Source organism: Leishmania donovani, chromosome 10 (genome assembly GCF_000227135.1).
Source record: "Leishmania donovani BPK282A1 complete genome, chromosome 10".
Classification (NCBI taxonomy): domain Eukaryota; phylum Euglenozoa; class Kinetoplastea; order Trypanosomatida; family Trypanosomatidae; genus Leishmania; species Leishmania donovani.
In genome coordinates, this window is record NC_018237.1 from 19,579 (window position 1) to 43,273 (window position 23,695).

At 57.4% G+C, this 23,695-nt stretch overlaps 6 protein-coding genes across 6 annotated transcripts; all 6 read left to right on the plus strand.

Moving 5' to 3' along the window:
- Positions 1 to 855: 855 nt before the first annotated feature.
- On the plus strand, positions 856 to 1,887 carry LDBPK_100060 (hypothetical protein, unknown function; the record flags this gene model as incomplete). The annotated part of the gene is made up of 1 exon (XM_003858798.1): positions 856 to 1,887. One exon carries the CDS (start codon positions 856 to 858, stop codon positions 1,885 to 1,887), a length of 1,032 nt encoding a protein of 343 aa, XP_003858846.1.
- A 4,070-nt stretch (positions 1,888 to 5,957) lies between these two features.
- On the plus strand, positions 5,958 to 7,196 carry LDBPK_100070 (dehydrogenase-like protein; the record flags this gene model as incomplete). Its single annotated transcript, XM_003858799.1, has 1 exon — positions 5,958 to 7,196. One exon carries the CDS (start codon positions 5,958 to 5,960, stop codon positions 7,194 to 7,196), a length of 1,239 nt encoding a protein of 412 aa, XP_003858847.1.
- A 1,245-nt stretch (positions 7,197 to 8,441) lies between these two features.
- Positions 8,442 to 9,215, plus strand: LDBPK_100080 (hypothetical protein, conserved; the record flags this gene model as incomplete). Its single annotated transcript, XM_003858800.1, has 1 exon — positions 8,442 to 9,215. The coding sequence occupies one exon, from the start codon at positions 8,442 to 8,444 to the stop codon at positions 9,213 to 9,215; it is 774 nt and encodes a 257-aa protein (XP_003858848.1).
- Positions 9,216 to 10,270: 1,055 nt separating this feature from the next.
- Positions 10,271 to 11,458, plus strand: LDBPK_100090 (hypothetical protein, conserved; the record flags this gene model as incomplete). Its single annotated transcript, XM_003858801.1, has 1 exon — positions 10,271 to 11,458. One exon carries the CDS (start codon positions 10,271 to 10,273, stop codon positions 11,456 to 11,458), a length of 1,188 nt encoding a protein of 395 aa, XP_003858849.1.
- Positions 11,459 to 12,837: 1,379 nt separating this feature from the next.
- LDBPK_100100 (hypothetical protein, conserved) lies at positions 12,838 to 13,926 on the plus strand (the record flags this gene model as incomplete). Its single annotated transcript, XM_003858802.1, has 1 exon — positions 12,838 to 13,926. The coding sequence occupies one exon, from the start codon at positions 12,838 to 12,840 to the stop codon at positions 13,924 to 13,926; it is 1,089 nt and encodes a 362-aa protein (XP_003858850.1).
- A 5,795-nt stretch (positions 13,927 to 19,721) lies between these two features.
- LDBPK_100110 (hypothetical protein, conserved) lies at positions 19,722 to 21,938 on the plus strand (the record flags this gene model as incomplete). Its single annotated transcript, XM_003858803.1, has 1 exon — positions 19,722 to 21,938. The coding sequence occupies one exon, from the start codon at positions 19,722 to 19,724 to the stop codon at positions 21,936 to 21,938; it is 2,217 nt and encodes a 738-aa protein (XP_003858851.1).
- Between the last annotated feature and the right edge of the window lie 1,757 nt (positions 21,939 to 23,695).

Here is a 23,695-nt window from a genome sequence, read left to right on the forward strand (position 1 = left end):
CCCGCGAGGACGCCACGTGGTATGTGGGCAAGCGCGTCTGCTACGTCTACCACGGCAAGAAGGTGAAGCGGTGTGTGCGCTGGAGCAAGGCGCCCGCGCGCCGCAGCACCACTCGTGCCTTGTGGGGTCGCGTGACACGCCCGCACGGTAACGCCGGTATGATGCGCGTCAAGTTCAACGGCGCGTCTGTGCCGGCGTCCGCCATTGGCCGCCGCATCCGTGTGTACCTTTACCCGAGCCAGATCTGAGGAGGTGGTCATTCCATGATTCTCTTGGTTTCCTTCATTTTTTTTATGCGTGTGCTTACTTTAAAAAAGAAGCAAAGAAGTAGTCAGTAGAATCAGTACGACCACGTCGGGAACTGACACGCGCCGTGACGGATTTCGGCTATGTTTGTGGAGCACACCTGTAGGGGAAAAAAGGACATCTCTCCGCAGGCACACCGGCGATTTCCCTCGACAGCGTTCAGTGAACCCCCTGGCGAGTCTCGTTGAAACCACAGGCACGTCCTAGACGCGTTGGGTCCCTTCGACGAGAAGCTCTCTCTCTCTCATTCCCTGCAACTCATCCTCTGTGACTTCTCTTACTTGTTTTTATTCTCACCGGGCCCCCCCCCCCCCCCCTCACACTCCCCCTTCCCTCTCTCCCTGAGGATGGCAAAAGCGCTTAACAAGCAAACGGCATCCAAGCCTCTCCTCCGCACGGCAGTTATGTTATCCTGGAAGGAACGGGGCCGTACCTTGACCTAAGACACTCATACACGGTGCAGGGCGTTGCGTAGAAGGGCTGTTGAACAAGGCGGGTTCAACCCGGTCACACCGTTGTGTCGCCGCTGTAGACGCCCTGGTAGAGGCGATGCTGAAGGAATGTGACTTCTTCTCGGACTCATATGGCTGCATCATTACCAAGTCTATCGGGTATCAGGCCCCGTTCCCTCTCGTGCGGCTGAGCAACGGGTGGTCCACGAAGACCCCTGACGGGGCGTGTGTGCAGGGAGCATGTTTCGTTTCCTTCGGAGCCGACGACACAGGCTCACGGGGTCGTCTTCTCACCATGGATGTCTCGGCACGTGCTTCGAGCATTTCGTTTTTGCAGCTGCTGTCGAGTTCGTGCCCGCCGCTGGCTCTCGAGCCGGAGGTCGAGTACGTCTCGAAGATTGAAACCACGGAGACGGCTTCTGCTGTGGTGACTCGCAGCGGAGGAAATCGGTGGAGCACGTCTGTGTACGTACAGGGCGAGGATGTGCCAGGCACAGCGTACTCTCGGCGGGCGCACTTTCGCCGGGCCTCCGCCGCGTCTCTCTTTGGTTCCTCACTGTGGCTGATGGAGGCGACGAAGGACGACCATGGTGCCCAAGCGGTACACCGCTATTCACTCGCGACGGCCCTTACAGGTGGGGTGTCAGAGTCGACCCTTGTGAGCGGCAACCTCGGTCGGCCGCTGGATATCATTGCCCTCTCCGAGGACACTGCCCTTGTTCTAGGCACAAACGGCGTCGCGATGGCTGATCGACGACAGCGCGCCTCTGACATTCTCTTCTTTTCAGATTTATTGAACGGCGGCGCAACAGGCGACAGGCAGTTGCTGACCTTTGGTGAAGACTACACGCTGCGCGCCTACGACCTACGTGACGTATCTGCTCCCCTGTGCCAGGCAACATCCGCAACCTATCTGCGCATCAAGTCAGAAATTGGCACGCGGGCCTCACTCTTGGTGGCGTCTGACATGACAGGCGTGTTCGACGTGCTGCACGTGACCACGGTAGCATCCTTGCAACATTCTGGTGACACCGTGCTGGATGCAGCTGTCCTTCCTAGCGGGCACAACGGCGTCCGTGTGTGCACAAGCACCGGAAGTGGGATGATCTACGACTGGACGGTGGCGTAATTCACGCCTTCTCACAGTGTCGCTTTTATTCTTTGTGCCTCATGATTGAAGGAACGCTCATCCATTTCCGCTTGAGCTGCGTCCTATGTGCGTGGCTTTCTGGACTTCGGCACTCTCTGCTCCTCCTCATCGTCTCTGTGCATTGGGCTGTGCCTCATCGATCGCTGTCGAGAAAGGGAGGGAGATACGCCAGCACATGGGCACAAAAAGAGCACTATCGGTGGCTTGCAAGCACTGAAAGCGTTTCTGCACCGCGCCCGTGGTGCATTTTCGACACGTGCGTCTCTAAACATTTTGCTGCCGCCTTTTTATTTCTTTGCTTGCTTGTTTCATTTTCGCTTTCCCTCGGCCTCATGACGGCGCATACTTCTCAGTGCGTGGTATCCAGGACCAGTACAGACTCTGTGAGGAAGCCAAGCAGTTCCTTAATCCCTGCCGAATGCCGAACCATCTGCAGTGGTGACCGGGTCAAGTGCCTACGACATACGGGGAGGTGAGCGCGGTGTATCCCTACCGCTGTCAGAAGCCACGTCCTGGATGGCGTTTTCTCGGATCGAGCTGCGACAGCAAATATGCTTGCGCCATCCATGTGATAGGTAGAATGCCAGCGCAACTCGAGCGTATCCCACCTGTTCCTCGCTGCCTGCTGGTGAGAGAAGCCTGCGCCCCCTCGAGGGGGTGCACTAGGTAGCGATCGGCGAGGCGGGGGCGGGTAGAGTTTGAGGTAGAGGTCGTGCTCCGATGGCTGAGGGCACTGCTGTAACGTGCGACCTCGGCTGCTTGGCACCGCGGAATGGGGCCTGTGACAAAGCCGGGTAGTGTGTAGATTAAATCATGTTGTATGGGAGGACTGATCACGTGGCAAAAAAAATGTTTTTTTTTTTTTGCTTCGCGATGGTGGGAGGATGTGGCGCAAAGAGAGAGACAGACTAGAAGAGAGTGAGGTAGTGTGTGTGGAAAGCGTCTACTATGTCTGTGCATGTGTGTCTGTGTGCTGCGTTTGCTCGTACCTGAGGGCGTGTCTCTCTCTTCCTATCTCTTCGCGCCGCCGTTGCCGGCGGGGCCCAGCGGCGACAACAACAGAGGGAAAGATCCGCGTGGATGTTGGCTAATAACCACCAAGCAAGAACATCCAAATACGCAAGAAGAAGTGAACACATCAACGGGCGCCTCTTCGCTTTGCTCCCCGGGGCGCGCATCTCATTCCACGTTGCACTTGCTTCACCTTCCCCGCCCCGCCCCGCCCCCCCCCCCCGCGCCCCAGATCTGTTGGAACAAATCCTAGCGAGACGAGGTAACAGGCGTGTAGCGGCCACACAAGGCTAAGGAATGCATATGGATGTTGAATGACAGTGAATGCTCTGCACTCGTGCTGGGTGCAGACGAGTAAAGAGCCGAGCACAAGCACCCCATGATCTGCGCAAACAAAGACGCGTGCGCGTGTAGAGAAGAGATCTGTGACCGACGGCGGCAGCGCCATCACCTCCTTTGGTCTCGCACGTTTTACTTCTTGAGAGCAAGTCATCGACGACGCCGAAGACGAATAGAAGCGTGTTAGCCTACATGCCCGAGGCTCAGCACCTCAATGAAGTCGGGAGGGCTACGCACAATGCTACGAATACGAGGTACACGACGGCACCATTGGATACCAGCGAGGACGAGCAGCAATTCAGCCGCACGGATGCAGCAGAGACGAGCTGCACGCAGTTGGTTGGGTATACAGATCCCAGCTACGGTTGCGGCACCTCGTACGCGCCGCCGCCAGCTCGCAGTCGTGCCGGTGAGCCGCTGTGACTGTAACACTTACTAGTACTATCCGGATGGAAGCGCCCACCCGTACGGGCACGCTGCTGCTGTGGAGGCGCCTCGCCAAGTTGCTCCATTTCCCGCTGCCGCTTCTTAAGGTAGAGCTGTAGCCGAGGTCCCAGTGGAGGATGTCGCACTGTCGCCGGAGTCTATGAAGGTCGCCCTTGCGCCTGCGATCCCACGTGGGACAACCACGTTGGCCGTCGACACGCCGCTGGAGAGTTTTGCGGAGATATGCAGGTGTGATTCACGACTGAGTAGTCGGCGACGCCGATGCCGCGGTTGTGTCGGCGCAAGCTTTTCTACTCTCTGATGCTCTACGTGAAGCCTTGGTGCGTGGCCGCTGCACACCGGCGTCCACTTCCTCATAAAGGTTACAACGAGTACCGTAGCTGCGCTGGCGTACGAGAGACGGTAAGCGAGCAGCTCGCGCTGCCGAGGGACGCTGCTGTGCTTGCCCTGCGCGTTGCATAGGGATAGCGACATGTGGGTGAAGCGCTAAAGCCATAGGCCAACGTGCTGGGACAGTACAATTGCCGGATGCAGATGTTTCTTACCTCTACTACGATGCTGCTAGCACACTTCTTGCTGATTCCCTGAGTCGGCTTGCGACTGGCTTTACGTGCTGCTGTACGCGTGCATGCTGACTCAGCACCACCGTGAGCTGGACATGCACGAGAGGGCCGCTGGGTGAGACGAGGTATGATGATGTGAGTGTGTGTGTGGGGGGGGCGCAGCCCACGTTGTCTCAGCCATCGCTCTTGCGCTGCCAGTGATGCTCCCGAATTTGTTTCAACCCATTTCACGGAATGATGCGGGAAAAGCGCCCTCGCTTGCTGCCCACTCACTCACCTGTCTCTCGCATGTGATGTGGTAGCCGCCTCTCCTTCCACAGTTTATGCACGTTTGGGTGCTGTGCTCGGGCTGTGTTTGTTAGGGTAGACACGGGTGGCGTGGCGATGCCTCCCTCTAGCACTGTCGCTGAGCGTGTGCCTGTGAGCGTGCTCGAATGTGATGCACGCACGCCCGCGTGTGATTCTCACTCCCTTTTTTCTCTGCTGTGGCCGATTCGATTCTGTGTCTCTCCCTAGCTCCCATTATCTCCAGCTTCCGCTTGTACCGCTCTTTGGCGAGCGGGGGTACGTCTTGTCCCCACCCCTCGATGGATGCGTTTGATAACGGGCGCGTACGTCTGTGGGTGCTCTTGTTCTCTTCATAGTTGTGGCGGCTGTGGTTCGCCTTCGGAGGCTCTTGGCCGTGTCGTTCGGCGCCCGTTTCGTTTACGCGCTTCCATCCTCTTCCCTGCATTTCTTACTTCTGCCGACGTTGAAGTGATGACTGGTTGCCACTGCCGCAGCCACCGCTGACAGCCCTGTCTTTGTTCCATTCGACTTTGTTTATTCTTTACCCCCTTTTGGTTTCGCGCTTTACTTTTACCGTTCCAGCTACCAGATCATCTCATGCCTCTCCTCTGCGCTGGTGGCGTCAGCACTGCTCTCGCCATCCTCCGTTCCTCTTCCCCCCCCCTCTCTGTATCTGCAGATGGTATGCGGGTGCGGCCGTGTCGCATATGTCGCGCTCATTTCACTTTTTTCTGCACCTTCTCTGCGTGTGCGTGGGTGTTGTTTTCCTTCTTTGCGGCGCCGCTGCACCTCCGTCTTTTGCTCTGTATGTTTGACGATGCGGCGTCCTCGCTGCGTTGACGCCCCCGCCGTAGACCTCTCTGCCGCTTATCGGCATCGCAGTGTCGTTTATATCGCATCGGGAAAAGAATAAACGTAGAACCACGAAAAAAAAAACTGTACGACTGAATCATGCGTGTGCAGGTTTGTGCGCGATGACTCATACACAGAGATGCATGCCAACGGCTACTAAAGCGCACTTGACTGAAATAGTGTGCCGTAGCCACTCTTCTCAAGAGGACCAAGCACCCCCTTCCTCCCCTTTTCCCTTTCCACTCTCCCCTCGACTGCCTTTAACAACGATGCGTTCTGACGCAATCAATCATGTGTATACACACATACTCATGCACACACGTATACATACTCTCCCTTGATTCCACGCTACTGCACAGCTGCATCTTGTCGCATAGGCTTTAGCAGAGGAGTGTTGATGGCGCGCCTTTTTCTGCTTGTGACGAACCTCTGAATCACCTGATACTTTATGGTGTGCTTGTGTATGTCTGTACACCTCTACCCCCTCTCACGATAAAACTCACGCACCCCACGCACTGCTGCACTGTCGAACTTACAAACTCGAGAAAGATGATACACGTGGGCAACTGCTATATTCCGTGGGAAGTGTTCACGCTCGCGGAGCTGCGCGCTGTCTCTTGCCAAATTGTCTTACTCGCCATTTGGGGTGCTGTGGTGGGCCCACTTTGCCGCCGCGGCGTTGCTGGGGTCGCTTTCTTGGCTTGCTACACGGTCGGCATGTTCTTCTTCCAACGGCGCCTCGCCTCCGGACTCCCGGTGCGCTTTCTTTCTCTGCGTGCATGGCGGTCGTCGCCCGAAAACTTCAGAAAGACGTCGGCGTTCCTGAAGGCGCTGAAATCAAAGACACCCGCTGCCGGTGTTTCAGCGGAGGGATTTGGTGCGCGCCCGGTTGTGGTGATGACCGGTGGAGAACGTGGAATCGGCGAAGAGGTTGTGCACCAGCTTCTGCGCGAGGGCGTGGACGTTATCCTTTGCTGCCCATTCGAAGCGGAGGCGCTGCGCACCATCGCGAGGCTGAAAGCTTGCGTCTCGAATTCGCGGGTGCATTTTGCGAAGCTGGACCTCAACGACGAGGAAAGTGTGCGCGGGTGTGCCGCGGAGGTGCTGGGTATGACGCCGCGGATTGACGTGCTCATCAACAACGCCGGATTGGTCAGCCCGTTCGCGTACAGGCTGAACAAGCGCGGCTACGAGGTGGTACTGTCGATCAACTTTCTCGGCCACGTTCTCTTCACAGAGCTCCTGCTGGAGCGGGTGAAGGCAAGTGGCCCCTCCCGCATTGTCAACGTGGCATCGCTCATGCATCTCGATGCGTGTGTGCCAGGTCCATGCAAGACCGCGCTCGACGTCATGGCCGCCAACTGCGACCCCACATCACCCCATCACACGCACAACTACAGCCTTTCGAAGTTGCTCCTCGTGTGCTACACCCGCGATTTGGCGAGGCATCTCCGCGGAACGGACACTGCGGTGGTAGCGCTGCACCCGGGTGTGGTGCTCACGGACATCTACGCCTTTGGGGCCATCTTTATGAAGGCCTTCTTACGGACAGTGTTCAAGTTTCCTGGTGAGGGCGCCGAGGTGGTCCTCTACTGCGCCTTGGCGGACAATATTCGCAGTGGATCTTTCTACGCGGACTGCGCGGAGTACAACAGTCTCCTCTCTCCGCTCGCTGTCGATGACGCACACAACGAGCGCCTCCGACGCGTGCTGCTGCGCTACTTTGCACTGGACGGCTCCAAGCCGACTGGCAAGTTGCTAGCGGATGTCGTGCAGTCGACGCCGTGATCGGCGGTGCACGAAACTCCGCGTCTGATGAACCGGCGGCGGCGGTATGCACAACAAAGGTGCTATGTGCACAATTCCGAAGCCTACTCTTCTCCCCACCCATCAAACTCAGCATACGGCGCTGCATGGATGCGGGATGGGCAAGGCACTTCAAAGAAATGCTCCGCATGTTCCTTATGCTGGCAGGGTCGGCGATCGTTCTGCGGCGCCAGAGGACTGCGGCGACAAGAGCAATAATACTTGCGTTTTACTCTCCCGTCTGTTGTCCCTTCTTTAATTCGTCCCCATCTCATCTTTCTTTCTTAACGTTCATGTGCATATAGACACTGAACACTCCGCCTTTTCCACCAAGTCTTTCCATGTTGTTTCTCTCGTTTTTTGTGTATGTTCTTTCACTGATATTGGTTCTTGCCCTACACGACCTGGTCCTCTCTTTTAGACCAAGCTATGTGCACCTCTCTCTCGTTGTATCTCTCCCTCCCTCTCATTGACCGTGCGGTCTCTCAAAAGTGTGACCGGGTCGTATAATGTGGCAGTGCGCGTGGTCGACATGCAGTTGGCTGCTTTTGCGCAGGATGGAAGTATTGGCATCGCAGATCAGTGCAGACGGAGAGGAGATGTGCGGCTCACACGAACACTGGTGCACCTTACTTTCATTGCGTGCCTCTTCCCCCTCCTGTGCGAGGTGGCCGAGCGCATGAGCCGGCACTGACCGTTCAACAGTTTTGGGTACTGAAAGCAAAACAAATATAAGCATACACGAAGTTATCCATCAATGCATTAGGTGATTGACGTGCCATTGATGAACAGTGTCACACGCCCTCTTTGGCGGCAGACACACGATAGCGAATTGGCGCTGTAAGAGCCTTCGTCGTCGAGTTGACACGCCGCCTTTCCTCCCTCTCCTGCTCTGTTTGATGCGTCCCTTCCCTCGAGATATCATACACGTGCGCATCTATGCAATCCACGGCTTCGCGGATCTTCTTTTGTGTTCTCCTTTTCTCTCCCTGCTACCTCTTCCTGCCGCCAACTTGCTTGGCTGTCCGTCTTTGCCGGTGGTGGGGGTGGACGTGCCATGGCGGCACTGTGCTCGCCGTTTTTCTCTCTCCCACACTCGATGCTGTGTAGACACCGCCCATCTGGAGCTCAAGCCAAACGATCACTGACACCCACACACTCACACACACCACTACTCGGGCACAAACCCTTGCACTGCCTCCTGTTGCTCAATTTCTCCCCTAAAGTATGTCTCGCGCCGTTGACCATCTCGTGGCGGAGTACCTCGCTGAGGAGCACCCACGCGTAGCGAGGGCTTTGCGGAAGGACGCGCCATCGACGGCGCCACCGTTGCGCTCCCCCTTCGGCAAGAAGAGCCTGCAAGAAGTCGTGATGGCGTATCGTGTGCAGAAGACCACTCCTGCAGCAGTGGGCAACGGCGCCAGCTCCGAAGATGACGAGGCGCAACGCGCATCGCAAAAGACTGCGAAGACGTCGTCACCATCGCCGATCCCGAAGCCGACAGCAAGGAAGGTGCCGATCGCTGACAGTGACAGCGATGACGAGTCGGTGACGAGACCGGCGGCCAAGAAGACGCCGCCGAAGTACGCTCCGAAGAAGGCGGCCGTGTACAGCGACAGTTCCGACGAAGACGAGCCCGTGCCAAAGAACTCGAGTGCTAGTAAGATGCCTGCGCCTCGTGCAGAGGATGTGCCGGCGCAGAAGGCGGTGAGGACGGAGTCAGAAGGTGCGGCGCGACGCACGCCTCATCACCTCAACGAGGACGGCACCTTCCGTCGTTTCCAGCGCATCGACCCAGCCAAGGTGACGTTCGACGCCGATGCCTTGCGTGACAACCGCCCAGGTAGGGAGCACCTCGTGCTGCGCCAGAACCAGGAGATGATGCGCACCAAGGGCAAAGGCTTCAATAAGCTGAAGCAGAAGAACAAGGGAAAGTTCTACGGCGCTGGCGTCGACCTCAGCGTGCGCGCCTACCAGTTCCCTGATAGCGACGACGATTAGGTGATTGTGCAGACGTGGGCTTTGGTGCACGACGAAGACGCGGATGGGCAAGGAAAGAGCAGAGAGAGGAGAGGCTGGCGCAGTGTGATGCAGCTGCTTTACTTCGCGGCGTCGCTTAGGGTTGCTGCGGTGACGCTGCTCTGTCGCCGTGTATTCACAGCTTGGAAGTTTTTTAAGCGTCAGAGCGCGTGCGCACTTGCCTAGCTCTGGCTCTCTCCCTCTTGACCGTATTCGCCTGTGAAAGGGCGTCCTCGTCTTTTGCCCCCCCCCCTCCCCCCATACGCTTAGACACGTGCACCTGTTGTTCAAGTGGAGCTCCTCCACACCTCTCCCCCTTTTTCCGCCGATTAACACTTCCCCGACGCTGGTAAGCATCCCTGTGTGTGAGACAAAACAAAAAGAAACCTTGATGGAGTGGCGTTGCTGCAAGGCAGGGTCGTGGCGGCACAGCGCGTGCGCTCGCATCTGTGTATGTGTCTCGATACTGAATATGCCTGCGTGGGTGGGCGTATTTATTACTTGCCTCTTTGGCGGTCAGAGGCGGCGGGGGGCATGATTGTCTACTTGCCTCCTTGATGCTCTCCTGGTATACTGCGGGCTTGCTCACCAGACATCGTTTTTGTCTAGCGTGCGTCTGCCGGCTTGCAGCTGCCATGCTGATGTGCCACGGACACACCCAGCCACGATGCATGCTGTGTGCGGGGACCAACGGCTGCTGCGCTTGCTTTCTCGTCCTTTTTTACCTGTCATCGCCTTTGCTTGCTGAACGGCCCCGCCTCCGCTCTCTCTCTCTCGCTGTTTGCCTCCATGATGTGTCGTTCACTGCCTTTACACGCGCACATGCGCTCACGTGCACGTCCTACCCCTCTTTCTTCACCTCACTCATTGCAACCGCTGCCCAATCTGACCCGTGCGGGTTACGGTGGCCGCGGCAACCAAGCAGTCGCTCTTTCTTTCCTCCCTTCCACGCGCATCGGGCCGACGACGTGGTCGTGTGATCCGTCATCGGCAGCGACCCACGCGTACGCGCGTGCAAACGCAAATCGAGTCTGAAGATGGAGGGATCCAGGACGAGTGACGGCACGGCGCTGGCGACAGCGCCACCCTTGCTGCTGCCCAGCAGCGCTCCGCAAGGTGTGCAGGTACGGAGGACTGCGGCGCTCAGAGGTCACAAAGATCGCGTCTGGTGCGTGCGCTGGTGCCCCACGGCCCCTGTGCTCGCCTCGTGCTCCGGTGACACCACTGTCAAGTTTTGGGGTCGCAGTCGGTCCGCGGAGAACGGCTGTGAGGCGTGGACGTGCCTCGGCACCTTGGAAGGGGAGCATAGTCGCACCATTCGTCACATCAGCTGGAGTCCCAGCGGTGAATACATTTCGTGTGCTTCGTTCGACCACACAGCTACTGTGTGGCGGCGCAACGGCGGCGACGACGGGTACGGCTTCGAGATCGAGGGCGTTCTGGACGGGCACGAGAGTGAAGTGAAGTGTGTCGAGTGGGCGACCGACAGCATGCTCGTCACGAGCGCGCGCGATCGTACAGCGTGGATTTGGGAGCGCGTGGATGAAGGCGAATACGAATGCGGCGGTGTCTTGACGGGGCACGCACAGGACGTTAAGCACTGCCAGTTTGTGCTGCCACACAACGATGGCGACGTTCCGCTAGTCGTGACGTGCGGGTACGATGATACAATCAAGGTGTGGTCCGAGGGGCACCACCACGATGACTGGCAGTGTGTGCAGACGATGGCGGCGCACGAGGCCACCGTCTGGGCCACAGCCCTCCAGAAACTCGAGGTGCCGATGGAGCTGGTCAGGGCGTCTCACGCCAGTCATGCGCCTCTGCCCCAGCCTTTGCTCTGCAGCTGCTCAGACGATCTGTCCATCATCTTCTGGAAGCGCGACGCCGAGGGCAGGTTCGTGGAAGCCGCCCGCATCTCTGGCTTTGCAGAGCGCTCTTTGTTCGACGTGGACTGGGCACCGCACAACGCACCAGTGGTGGCCTGCGCCAGCGGTGACAACAGCTTCTCGCTTCTGGGTGTCTACGAGGATGAAACGGGCGTGCACACCTGCACTCTGGCGCGCGTCGCGGATGCGCACTTGGCGGATGTCAACAGCGTCAGCTTCGCTTCTCAAGGGACCCTCACAGCGTGCAACGCGGAGGGCGAAAAGACAGGCATACTGCTGGCCACTGCTGGCGATGACAACGTGATCCACCTGTGGACCGTGTCCGCGGAGACGGAGTGAGTAACCCAACGCTGAAAAGCGAAAGACGTAAGGACAAGAAGTGATTTGTAAGAGGGAGAGGGTCGTGGAAAAACGAAAAAGAGTTGTATGTCGTGCGTAGGGGCCCGCGTGTTGCTGCCACTTTGCATCTTCCCACCTTCTTCCCTGTGCCTCCGGCTGCCGCAGCATCTCCGCCATGTGGTGTGCGGTTAAAGCACAAGTTGCGGGTGTCGCTCTGGCGTGCACCGTGAAGCACTCCTCCTCTCTCTTCCCACACGGTTCTCTTTCTCTGTCTTTCTGCGCTGTACCCATCGCACACATCGCCACCATCACCCGTGACAGTCGCCCGTTTCGCTTCGTTTAGTTTCCACTGCTTCATACAAGAGACAAAAATCAACGCCTCGCCTTTGCCCTCTCCCTCGCCCTCGCTCCCCCCCCCTCCCACACACACACACACAACCACCCGCCACAGGCCTTTTCTTTTCTGCGCCCCCCTCTCTTTTTGAGGTTTCCCTTCAATCGCACATCCTCGGCGTCCGCGTCTGTTGGCCTATCGCCGTCCTGTGTATCAGCTGTGGTGCTCTTCGCCGACCCCTGACCCAACGCCTCTTTTTCCTGTATCCTCCTCGCGCTCATTCCTCTACAAACCATTGTTGCTTGCCCCCTCCCCCTCCAGGGGCCGCACTTTTCCACCGTGCTACCGCTGCACACGCACATACAAGCACGTACAAGGAACCAGCGTTTCAGCCTTACTATCATCGCCGCGTCCATCACCGTGCCTCGCGATCTCTTCCCATATATAGTCGTCCTCTATAGTTTCATAGACACCGCCTGCTTTCTATTATTATTGTTTTAGCTTCTACCATCCCCTCTCTCCTTGTCCTTTCTGGCGTCTCTCTCTCCACTCTCTGCCGATCTGCTCACTGTGTTGTGCCTCCTCCGCCGTCTGTCCATCTCTCCGTATCGCTTCTCTGCTTCGGCGTCAAGCCCGACCTTCCACGCACAGAAAACGCACACCGCCACAGACAGAGATACCCACGCGCATCCTTCCAGCCGCACCCCCCAGTAACTCTCCCTCCTATAGATATCCGTAGCAGGACACCCTCTTGTCTCTCTATCCGTTTCTATCCGACTCCGCTGCAATCGTACCCGTCTGCACGGAGAGGTAGGCCGGAAAGCATAGTTGCTCCCTTCAATACGCACACAAATAGAGGTTGCTAGCTTACTGACACTGCTTGTTTTCTTCCTCCAGCGAGCGCAGCTGTGTGCCGCAGCGCCATCTAGCGCATCACTCCCCCCTCCCCCTTCCCCTACACACGGGCGCCCACACGCAAGCGCATTGATCGAAAATGTTCTGCGGATCTCCGCTTACGGACTGCACGCGCGACACCATTCAGGCCATGAACCAGATGCATGAACTTTCGCACGGCGTCTCGGCGATGAAGTCCTCCAAGACGAAGCGGCACAACCCGTACGCCAGCAAGGTGCTGGCCCCGGAAGACTCCGTCGAGTTCAACAGCATGCTCAACTCCCCACTTTCCGCTCGCCAGTCCCCGCTGAACTGGGAGGCCCGGGCATTTGACCCGACGTTTATGTACAGCAACGTCAGCACGCCGTACCTGACACAGTCTCTCGCCAGCATGTCAATGGACCTACAGGTGCGGCGGCCGCTCTTCGGCGACAGCCCGGCTGTTCTCACGGGCAAGTCCCCTTCGGATGCCTCCACGGATCTTGGCGCCGGTCGCGCTCCGGTCGTCGTCGCGCCGGTGATGCGATCTTCGGTGACGGCACCGCCGAAAAAGGCACTGGGAAAGGTGTACGTTGGTGGCCGCCCCGTTGTGGTGCCGCGGCACGACAACGAGGTGACGGTGCAGCTGCGCCACAGCGAGGCCACCTTTGTTATTCCCGACATCTACAGTCTTATGGCGTTGGAGGAGGAGACGCGGGACGTGGTGGGGCTGCCGGTTATCGTCGAGGGAGACCGAGGCGAGGACTTCGGCGTGATTAGCGGCATGGCCAAGATGGAGGCCGCGACGGTAACAGCCGCGCCGTCACCCACGACAGAAGAGGAAACGGCGGCAAAGGGGTCACCAAACTGCGCTGCGAAGCCGCTACTGAAGGTGCTGCGTGTCGCCTCCGCGCTCGAGGTGCAGAATAGTGAGGCACTGCCGCAACGTGAGGCTGAGGCACTCGAGTACTGCCAGACCTGCCTGCAGGAGGTGCAGCTGTCGGTACCCATCACCATCGAGGGTGTCGTCTTCCAGTTCGACCGCAAGAAGCTCACCGTCCGCTACACAAGTGACGCCTACGTGGACTTCAATGATCTGACCCGCATGCTGCACAAGAAGTACAACTGCCGCATCTGGATGGACCAGCTGAACCGCGACACCGTCAACGGCGCCGAGAAGCGCGGCCGCCGCGGCGAGCACGGTGGAAAGAAGAGCAACCCGCACAACAGGGGAGCAGCGAAGCGCCGTGAGCAGCAGTGAGCCAAGAGTTGATGCGGAGAAAAAGGGGGAGGACTGAGGGGAGGGGGAGTGAGGCAGCGGTAGCGCACATGTAAAGCAGCGCAGTACATGCTGGCGCGACGACGCCTGAGTCTCTCCGTCTCCGCATGCCCTACGTGCGGCGTTTTGACGTGCTTGTCTCTTCGCGAATTCCCCCTCCTCCCCCACCGTACCGCCTCTGACGCCGGCGTCGCACATATCGTGCTTCATGTGTCTGTACGATCCGTTGAAGGCAATCAACGTTGACCACCACGACTCCCCACCCCTCACCGCTATCGTTATTTTAGCCAGCCGCATGCGTGTCAATGGCGCTCTGCGTGCTTCGTTTGCTCGGGGTCACCTTTCGCCGCCCTTCTTTTTCTGTATGCTCTCACTCCCCCGCCCCCTCCTTCCCTCCTTCTCGTCTTCCGTCTCTATACGCCATGGATGATTTCCTTCGCCCGTTCTCCGTTCTCCTTCGGTTCTTCTCACTTTTTTTGTTGTTTTGGCTTCCTTTTCTTGCTGCATACGCGGAGTGTTCCTTCTTTGTTGTTAATTTGGCGCATGCTCTCTTCCTACCTTCGACAGTCGATCTGTTTCCCTCTTCCTCTCTCGCCCTCTTCGTGTGTCTTCGCCGCACTCATTTTCGACCCTCTCCCTCCTTGTAGATGAGCGTAAAATGTTTATTCGCCTGCGCTCGTGTCGGTGTATGCATGCCGCTGTCGATGACGGTAGTTTCTGTTGTCAGATCGCCCTCTCCTTGTCTCTCTGCGCGTAGAGAGGCAACAAGATGGGGCAGCACATACACAAAAAAAAAACGTATATTGGTATGTTCTCTTTTTCCTTTTCCATATTGGTCTTGTTTTTTTTTTATTTGCTGGGCTCTTGTTGTGTGCGTGTGCGTGTCTGCGCACGCGTCTCCTGTCTTTACGGTTTCCACCCGCTCTCTGCTTTGATTTCGTTTTTCTTTTTTTTTGCCCCTTCCCCCCTCCCCGTTCGCCGTCCTCCTCCGTTGTGTTGCCCTTTTATGGAAATACACACAAGTACTCACGCCACAACGCCTCGCTCCTTTTTGTGTTTGCTGCACGCCTGTGCGTCTCTCTGTTAGCGTTGTGGAGTGTGGAGTGATCGGGAGGGAGGGGATGAGCAGCTGTACACATATCCGTGCAAGCCGCTCGCCCCCCAAACTTCATCTAGGTGTGTGTGTGTCTTACTCCAAACACCTCACACTGCATACTTGCGCACACACCTCTTTTCGTCTACTTTATTCGTGCTGCTTTTTTGTTTTGTTTTGCTCTCTCTGTGCGTTTTCCTGTCCTTTGCCTTTCTTCCTCCTTGTGTGTACCCGTGGCTGTATGAACACCTTCGATGCTGTAGGTGGCTGTGCGTGGTCCCTGTGTGCGCGCCTTTCATAGATCTGTGCCTTTCTGCCTTCCCCCTGTACTGCCGCTCACCATCGTCCCTCCTCTTTTTTTTATCTTCGTGTGCGACTGCCTTACCCCAACTCCCTCTTATTCTGTAGTGCTTGCGTCTCGCCCTCTGTATAACCTCCTTACAGTTTGGCCGGAGTATCGCACCAACTCTCTTGTCCTCGATGCCGCAGTTTGTATGATATTTAGTTCTTGGGCCCACTTTTAGCGCCAGCCGCGTCGTGCAACGTCAGAGGCAACTGCTACTGGCAACGCTGCCGAGGATTCTCCATCCGCTGCTGACGTGAAGGTCCGCTCCACGCCCCCCTTCCCCCGCCGCACACATACACACACACACGAGGACAAGCGCTCAAACATAGTCACGCTTCCGCTTCTTGCTCTTTTTGTTGTGTGCCTCTCTTCCCCTTAGAGACGCACACACACACACCCTCCATTCATAGAATATTGTCGATGGCGCTTCGTGCGCCACCCCTGCTCTACCTTTTCTTGCCCCCCCCCTCATCCCCCTCTCCCGAGCTCAACTCCCCTATGCACTTTTTTTATTTTAGTGGGCGGGGAATTTTGCCCTCCTTGCATTGTCCTCCTAGTGGCCATGAATCAGCACAGACGCGTACTGCGCGGCTCCACCTTTTCGAACTGTCTTCCTCTCTCTCTGCGTTGACACCCCCGTCAAGGCATTTTTTCTGTTTTTCCTCTTGTTATGCTTTCCGTCTTCACTCTTCATACTCTCTCTCTCACACACACACACTCACTCAATGGCCGCGTTTGCGTGCGTTTGCTTTCGACTTTTCATTGTTTTTGTATTGGCTCTGCTTCTCTCTCCCACTCTGAGTGTTGGAGTACGCGTGTGTACGCCTGTGTGTGTGTGTGTGTGTGTGTGTTGGACCCCCGCCGCTGCTCAGCGCTAAGGCACTTCTCGGCGATAGTGAGACGCACACAGAAAGGCACACACACACACGTACACGTACACCTTTGCACGAGAGAGAAGAGGGCTGAACCTGCACTCGCATGCTATTCACGCTTTTTTTTCATGCTTCACTTCTTGCGGAACAAAATGGTAGCGCTTCCATTGGATGCACAGGTGTATGATACAGGTAACTGCACAAACACACACGCATATATATATGTATACTGTCACTCGTACATGCCAATACAGGAGGGAGGACAGCTTGCCACTCAGACAGGTGTCGCCCTTCTTTCCAACACACACACACACACACACACGTACAGACGCGGGGGCACTTCAGATTCACCGTTACCGCTGGGCAGACGTGGTTGACGATGCCTAAACGTGACTGCGTCATGTAAAGTATGCTTTGTCTCTAGGGATCTCGCTTATACACGCCGAGAGCTATAATGGCTAGCATGCAGGCTAAACGAACGTAATACATGCCTGAAGCAAAACGGCTGCCGTGCGTGCGCTTGTGCTTGTCCTCATTTTTTCTCCGCTCACGACCACTTGCTTTTCCTCTTTTCCCTACCGGACAGAAATTTGCGCTTCGGCCTTGTACGCCTACTGCTCTTGTTTTGTGTGCGTGTGTATTGGTCTACGTGCGTGCGCGTGTGTGTGCGCGCTCCAAGCCCCTTGACCGAGGCGCGATGAGGTGCAGCGCACGACTCTGCCCAGCGTCTGCCGCACCCAGCCACCTCGCTCTTCCCTCCTCTACATCTTCCCTTTACCTCCCCTTGTGATGCGAAGGTCGAACTGAGCAGGCAAGCGCGGGTGGGACAGAACCACCACAGCGGAAAATGCGTCGAAGAGCGACCGAAAGATGCATAAAAGTACAAAATGAGCGTCATTCCTCCTTCGTTTCCGTCCTTTTCGGCAGACATTTTCGTGCCCGCGCCCTGTTCGAACAGTTGTGCAGGAGGAAAGACATACGCATGCACGCATGCAGGCAGGCACACGATCTCTCCTTGTGCACCACAGCGCTTGCGCGTGTGCATGTGAGAGGTCTTGTTCTCTGCGCCGCGTGCTGTGCGTTAAAAGAAGCACATCTGCTCTCCCTCGGTATTCTCTGCCTCTTCTCACTCTTTCCATCTCTCTCATTCCCGTCAACTTTCCCGCCGCTGGGCATTTCTCTCGTCACCGGGCTCCCTCTCTCTAAGCATTCTTACGTTGGTCTTTCTTTCGGCGTGTCTCCCTCTGACTCGTTGGGCTTGAATGTGTCCATCTCCCCCGTCCCCCCCCGCCATTTCCCCCATCCCCCCTTGTTTCTTGCTTCGCTTCTCTTTGGTCTTTGAATGGTCTCCTCTCTCACGCTTCTTTTCTTCTCCGTCCTTTTAACGTTTCTCTCTGTTTGTGTTGTCACGGTGGCAGTGCGTACGTGTGCGTGCCGCGCGCGAGCGGACTCACTCCTCTCTCTCTGTGGGAACTGTGGGTCTAGCGCTGCGTGCCGACGCTTATTCTTCTCTTCCGCCTTGCTTTTCTGCCAAGCTCGCCAGAGACAGCTCCTCTTTACCAAGAACGCACTCGCAGGCACAATCAATCCGCAAGCGATGCAGACGCCCGCACCCCGCGCAGATGCACGCGCCCATGATAGCGGAATCGAGGGCGACTGCTTAGAGCGCGTGCTCTCTTTGTTGAATCTCGGCTAATCATCCATGTCTTTTTTCCATTGTTTCCCCCCTGCTCTCTCTCTCTGCGTTACCGCACTCTTTCTTCTCTGCCTGCTTACCGCCTTGCTGCGCCGCAGATGATGTGGAGGAGTAACTCTGCAACGCCAAACGAAAAAAGAAAGGATAACAAGAAGATATCGACCTTGACAATCCCCTCCCTCCTTTCCGGGTCTCTTGCTTTCTTTTACTGAGAATCCACCGCGTGCTCTCCGTCTGTCTGCGTGTGCGACGACCCACCACATTGATTGCCTGATGATGTATTATATTGTGCCTTTTTTTCCATCTTAGAGCTGTTCCGTTTTTGTTGTTTTCGGTGGTGAGATGCCCACGTTTTGTTGCTTGTCTCTCTTGTTGGCGGTGTTTTGTTGTTGTGGCACCCTCCTCCCGTTCTTTTCATGTGCGCTGCTGCCTTCTCCTTTGCTTTCTCTCTCACCGGGTGTTTACATGTGCTCCGTGCGTGTAGGTGCGTGGGGATGTCACCCCTTCCCCTGTATCTCCTCCGCCTCCTCCTTGTCTGTTTATGCCGCCGTTTGGACCACTATTTCTCTTTTCGCTTGCCACGCTTCTTCGCTTGTCTTTCTTCCTTTTTTGCGCTTTTTCATCGCTCCTACATGCGCGTTGAAGAACAACGCGCAGGGCCCACAATCACGTAAGCAGACCCACACGCCCCGAGTGATGTGGACGCGTTTATGCCCGTATGTGTGCGCGTGTATGCTTCAGCTGCCTGCTAGTACAGGCAGGCTAGCAACAGATAAAAAGTAGACTAAGTATAAACTGCCGCATCTGTGTGCAGTATGCACTGAGACCGCGTAGCGCTGGCGCGACTCTTTCTGTCAAACGGAGTGCGTGTTCGTGACGCTGAGAAGGTGCACAACGTACGCGTGAGCGTGGGCTATTCGGTCGCGGGCCCTCGAGGAGGACAGGGCCTGCGCACAAGGCTTTTCCACCGCCAGCGGCTCATCTGTTTTGTCTGCCTGCGCATGTCTTCGCCTGTGGAGGAAAGCGGTATGGCACCAGCACACACGCATGCAGCAGGCGTGCACTCAAGCGATCACTGGGCACCTTCTGTCTTCGAATGTGCGTGCTGAAAGGATGCGCAACTGTGCCGCTATCATCACTCCTGTGTCGCACTCACTGCCTCATCCCCCCCCCTTCCCTCCCCCAACTCTCTTACGGCTCTCACGCTTGCGCTCACACAAGTGTGCATCGACTGCGTTTATTGACCGCGCACACATCCTCTTCAGCGTCTTTCTCGCTGCCTCCCTCTGCCTGTAGCATCTTCATACATCTCTTCGTTTTTCATTCTCACGTGCGCGCGCGTGCAAGAAAACGTCTGCCTGCGTGTGTGCGTCGCTGCCCCCGCAGCTCTTTCCCTGTCTCTTTCTCTCTCGCTGTGCCCACGTTGCCTCGGTCCGACCGCCAACACCCCGCGTTTTCGCCGTGTTCTTTTCCCTTGCTTCGCGCTCCACTCTTCCGCTGTATATATTTATATATACACACACTCAGCGCCGTCGCTGCTTGTGGCTGCCGCCACCGTCCTCTTGCTGTTTGAAGACCTGCCTACCCGGTCTCAAGCGGGGCGGTGGAAGGGCGTGAGCAGCCGAAGTCCTTTACGTCGTCTTTGTGTTTTGCCGCTCAGCAAGCAGAGCGCGCATCGGCGGCACGCCCCTCCGACTCGCTTTTTCTGTCTCTAAGAGCTCGCCACCACATTCTAGCTCGCAAGCACACCCCTTCGTGGCAGACGTAACGATGCCTCGCGAGACGCACGTATTGCGCTTCAAGGTGCTCACAGTGGAGTGTGCGGCCTTGCCAAATGGCCAGCAGTACACCGTCATGTACCACCGCGGCAACACCAACCGCTCCACCCCGTGCTACACCGCACAGGGTGGCGTGATCAACTTCGCCAGTATGCCGGAGGGCGCAGCCGTGGTGCATTTCAAGGCAGGCCACGGCGGCGGCCGTTTCGCTCCAAAGTACATTCGTTTCATGATAGAGGAGTACACGCGCGGCATGCCGCGCCGGCTGGTGGGGGAGACGGAAGCGGATTGCACACAGGTGTTAAAGGATTACGGAGCGTCCGGCTCAGGCATCCTCACCGTTGTCTTCCGCCTCTATGGCACCACCGCCAAGATGAGGATTGCGGTGCTCGTGTACCCAGAGCATGCCCCTCCTCTCTCCTTCGACGGGTTGATCGACCCGAGCGAGGTGGCTGCGCCGCTGCCGCCGCAGGCGTTGAAGGTGATGAACCGTGGGGAAGCCATGATGATACTGATGGGGCTAGAGACGTTGCTCGAGCGGCGGCGCACGATGAAGGCGGAGGGGCAGAGCTTGCCGCAGTCTCGCGAGGAGAAGAAGCTGGCGGAGCTCGAGAAGCGCCGCAAGGCCCTTGTGGGCTCCGAGGGTTTGGCGACTGAGGTCATCAAAACCCGGTGCGAGGAAGTGGTGGCTGTGCAGTACACCGCGCTCGCCCGGAAGCACCGCAACAACTTCATTGGCCAGACCGCCGCCTACCTCCGCGAGATGGCCATGCGCGCTGGCGAGGACTTCATCGATGACGACGGCAACAGCAGCGGCAACACGGTGATGGAGCAGCTAAACCGAGTGAACCGAAGCATCGAAGAGGTGGAGATGCAGGTGAAGAAACTAGAAGAGGAGCAGACGGCGCTCGGTCGCATTCAGCATAAGGTGGACGTGATGGCGGAGCTGAGCGCGAACCTCGACAAGGTGGCTGCGCTTCAGCAGAAGATGCAGGTGCTGAAGGAGTCCCGCACAGCGCTGACGGAGGCTATGAAGAAGCAGGCCGCCAGGAAGAACACCCCACTCGCCCGCGAGGTGGCTGCCATCAACGCTCGCATTGCCGCGCTGAATGCGGAGCAGCAGCAGATGGCGCCAAGGATCCAGCACATGGTGACAGTGGCGGCTTCGCACGTGGTGAAGTGGGCTCGCAGCAAGAACCCGCCGGAGTTGGATATCAAGAGCCGAATAGATACCTCGCGAGAAACTGGTGGCAACGGCCGCAACGCCGTCGACGACCTCTTCAGCGACGACGACAAGCCGAAGAGGTCGAAGGAGCAGCCCGTGATGGACGACGTGCAGCGAAAGCAGGTTGTGGAGGCGCTCAAAGGGCTCAAGACCCCCACCGCACCCGTCCCTACCCGCTCGCCCACCTCGCCCACCTCGGCGTCCTCCAGCTCTGGCCACCGCACCCCGCGTGACCTCTTCGCTGACGCGGGCCTGCCTACTATGGGCGACTTCAGCAACACCAAGAAGAAGGAAGAGGAGGCGGCAACGAAGAGGAAGGACGACACCTCCATAAAGCCCGTCCACGAGGACCCGCTGAAGCCCTCTGGTCTCGGCGTAGACATGTTTTCAGCGAAGCCGGCGCCGGCTGCCGCCTCTAACGTACCAGCGGGCTTGCCCTCGATGAACGATTTCATGCGGTCGTCTGCCTCGTCGAGGCAGCAGGACGCGCAGCCTACGTTTGACTTCGGCAGCATCCTGCAGGCAAGCTCGGTCTCCCCGCAGATGGGCGGCGGCTTTGTGCTGGAGCCGCAACAGTCCGAGGCAGCGGCTTCGAGCTTCGCCGCCGCGGCACCTTCTGCCGTCAGGGACGCCTACAACAAGAGAGATGACCCGTACTATGACGAGATGGATGACTTCACGGTGCCACCGGACGCCGCCGACAACAAAAACTACGGCGCTGTAGAGATCACCGGCGGCATTTTTGGCTTTCAGGATGATACGAACTCGCCAGCCTACGTGGCGTCGCGTCCGACTTTCGACTTTGGCCCAAGCGGCGGTGGCGATGATGGGCCGAGCGGGGTCGGGGTCACGGCGCCGCCAGCGGAGACCTTCTCGTTTGGCGGTGGGACCGCGGATGAGCCGTCAACCAACAATCGCCGAAACAGCTCCGACGACCCGTACACCGGCATCACAAACCTGCCAACCTACAACTTTAGCAGCTGAGGTGGGAATGCGGCGAGGGGGGCGGGGGCTGTTGTCGTCATGGCGGCGTGCGTTCGGTTTTGGGAGGGGGATAGCGGGCGGGGGACGGTGGGCCGCTGCCTGTATCCATCCGTCCCTCCTGCCCTCTTCCCGTGGCGGGCGTCTGGTGTGACGTGCACGTCTATCGTGGCTTCTCTTTGTTCTTGTGATTGGTCGACTTTTTCGGCTGTGGCCTGCGGTCGCTCTCGCGTGTCTCGGTTTCTTCGTCTGCGTGTTCTCGACTTGGTTTCTCTGTGTGCGTGTGCCGAGTAGTAGTCCCAGTCGTCGTATGGCATCATCACCTCCACCGCCGGCACACAGACCTCCTCTAGCGACATCTTTCTCCTTTCCTAATACAACCCTCAACGTACGTCTAGGACACGCAGCATATGCCGTGAGAGCACCTCCCTATAGACTGGCGGTCGCACAATCAGGCACACGCGCTTCGTCTTGTCCCCATTCATGCGTTTTTTTTTGTGTGAAACTACGCGACTCACGTTATGGTCCCTTGTAGGACGTGGCAGGTGGCACGGGTAGTCACGCGTGTTGGATTGATCGACGGTGCCCCGTCAACCTCTTGAGTCTGTGCATACGTGTGTGTGTATGTGCGTGCTCGCTAGGATGGGCCTGCAAGGAGACGCGCTGCTGCAGTGTTCATTATGAAGAGGTGGCGAGCAAGTCGGTAAGCCGCTGCTTTTGGTCGTTGCGTTGCCTCCTTTTTTGGTTTGTTTTACCATCCTATCCTTTCACCTCACCCTGAGGATGGTGATGGGAGGGGGGACTATATTACGCTACTGTGTTGAAGCATGTATGTATGTGTGTGTGTGCATGTTGCCTTGCTGCCTGGATCATTGCTGATGGCTTTTCTCCCCCTTTTTTTCGGTTGGGCTCATGGTACATTTTCGTTTTATTGTGCATTTTTTTTTCGTTTCGGATACTCTCGTCGTGTTCGTTCCCGTTGTTCTGCTTGCGCATCACGGTGCGGGTGTGTGCGTGGGCAGCGGATGGACTCGTGATTCTGTTAGCTCGATCAAGCGGGTGTGCGAGTCATGTGCGATTTGTGCCCGCTGGGATGGACTGCGGGAAAGGAGCGCGAAAACGAAGCGCGCAGAGGAGCAGTAGCATGCCCCAAAAGAGTATGTAACGCTAGGAACGTGGCTCGTCCACCAACGAGCCCCCCTGCCGCCCTCCCTCCTTTCTAGAGAGGTACGCGTTCATCACTGTCGCCTACGTCGCTTCCAACGCCAGTATGCGCTCGAGGGTGCGAAGAGGAAAAGAATCGAGTAAGCGGCTTCGGCGTTGGGCAATGCAACTTGTGCAAGTCACTCTCTTCCCGTGATTGCGTTTCTGTGACTGCATCTGCAGTGAGACCCGCACGCCATCGAGCAAGCGGTGCTCTTCTTCCTCTCTTCATCTTGCGTCTTGTCTGTTCTCTCGCAGCCTTTGTCTTTTGGCTCTTGTCGGGCGATCATACGTACTTGGGCTCCGCTCCTCCCCTCTGCTGGTGCTTGTGTCTTCCCTGCTTTTTGGTGTGTGCGTGCGTGTGTGCGTTTGAGAGGGAAGGGGGGCATTGCGCCGTCCACCATGCCGGCTTCTGTGTCTTCGCCGCTGCGTCCCTCTCACTCCCACGCGCGCGTTGTACAACGACGGTGAGGCAAGGAGGACTTTGGTCACGCCATCAGCCCAGATCTCTCTTAAGCTGCTTTCGTTTTGTGCATATTTCTCACAAGGAGGCAAAA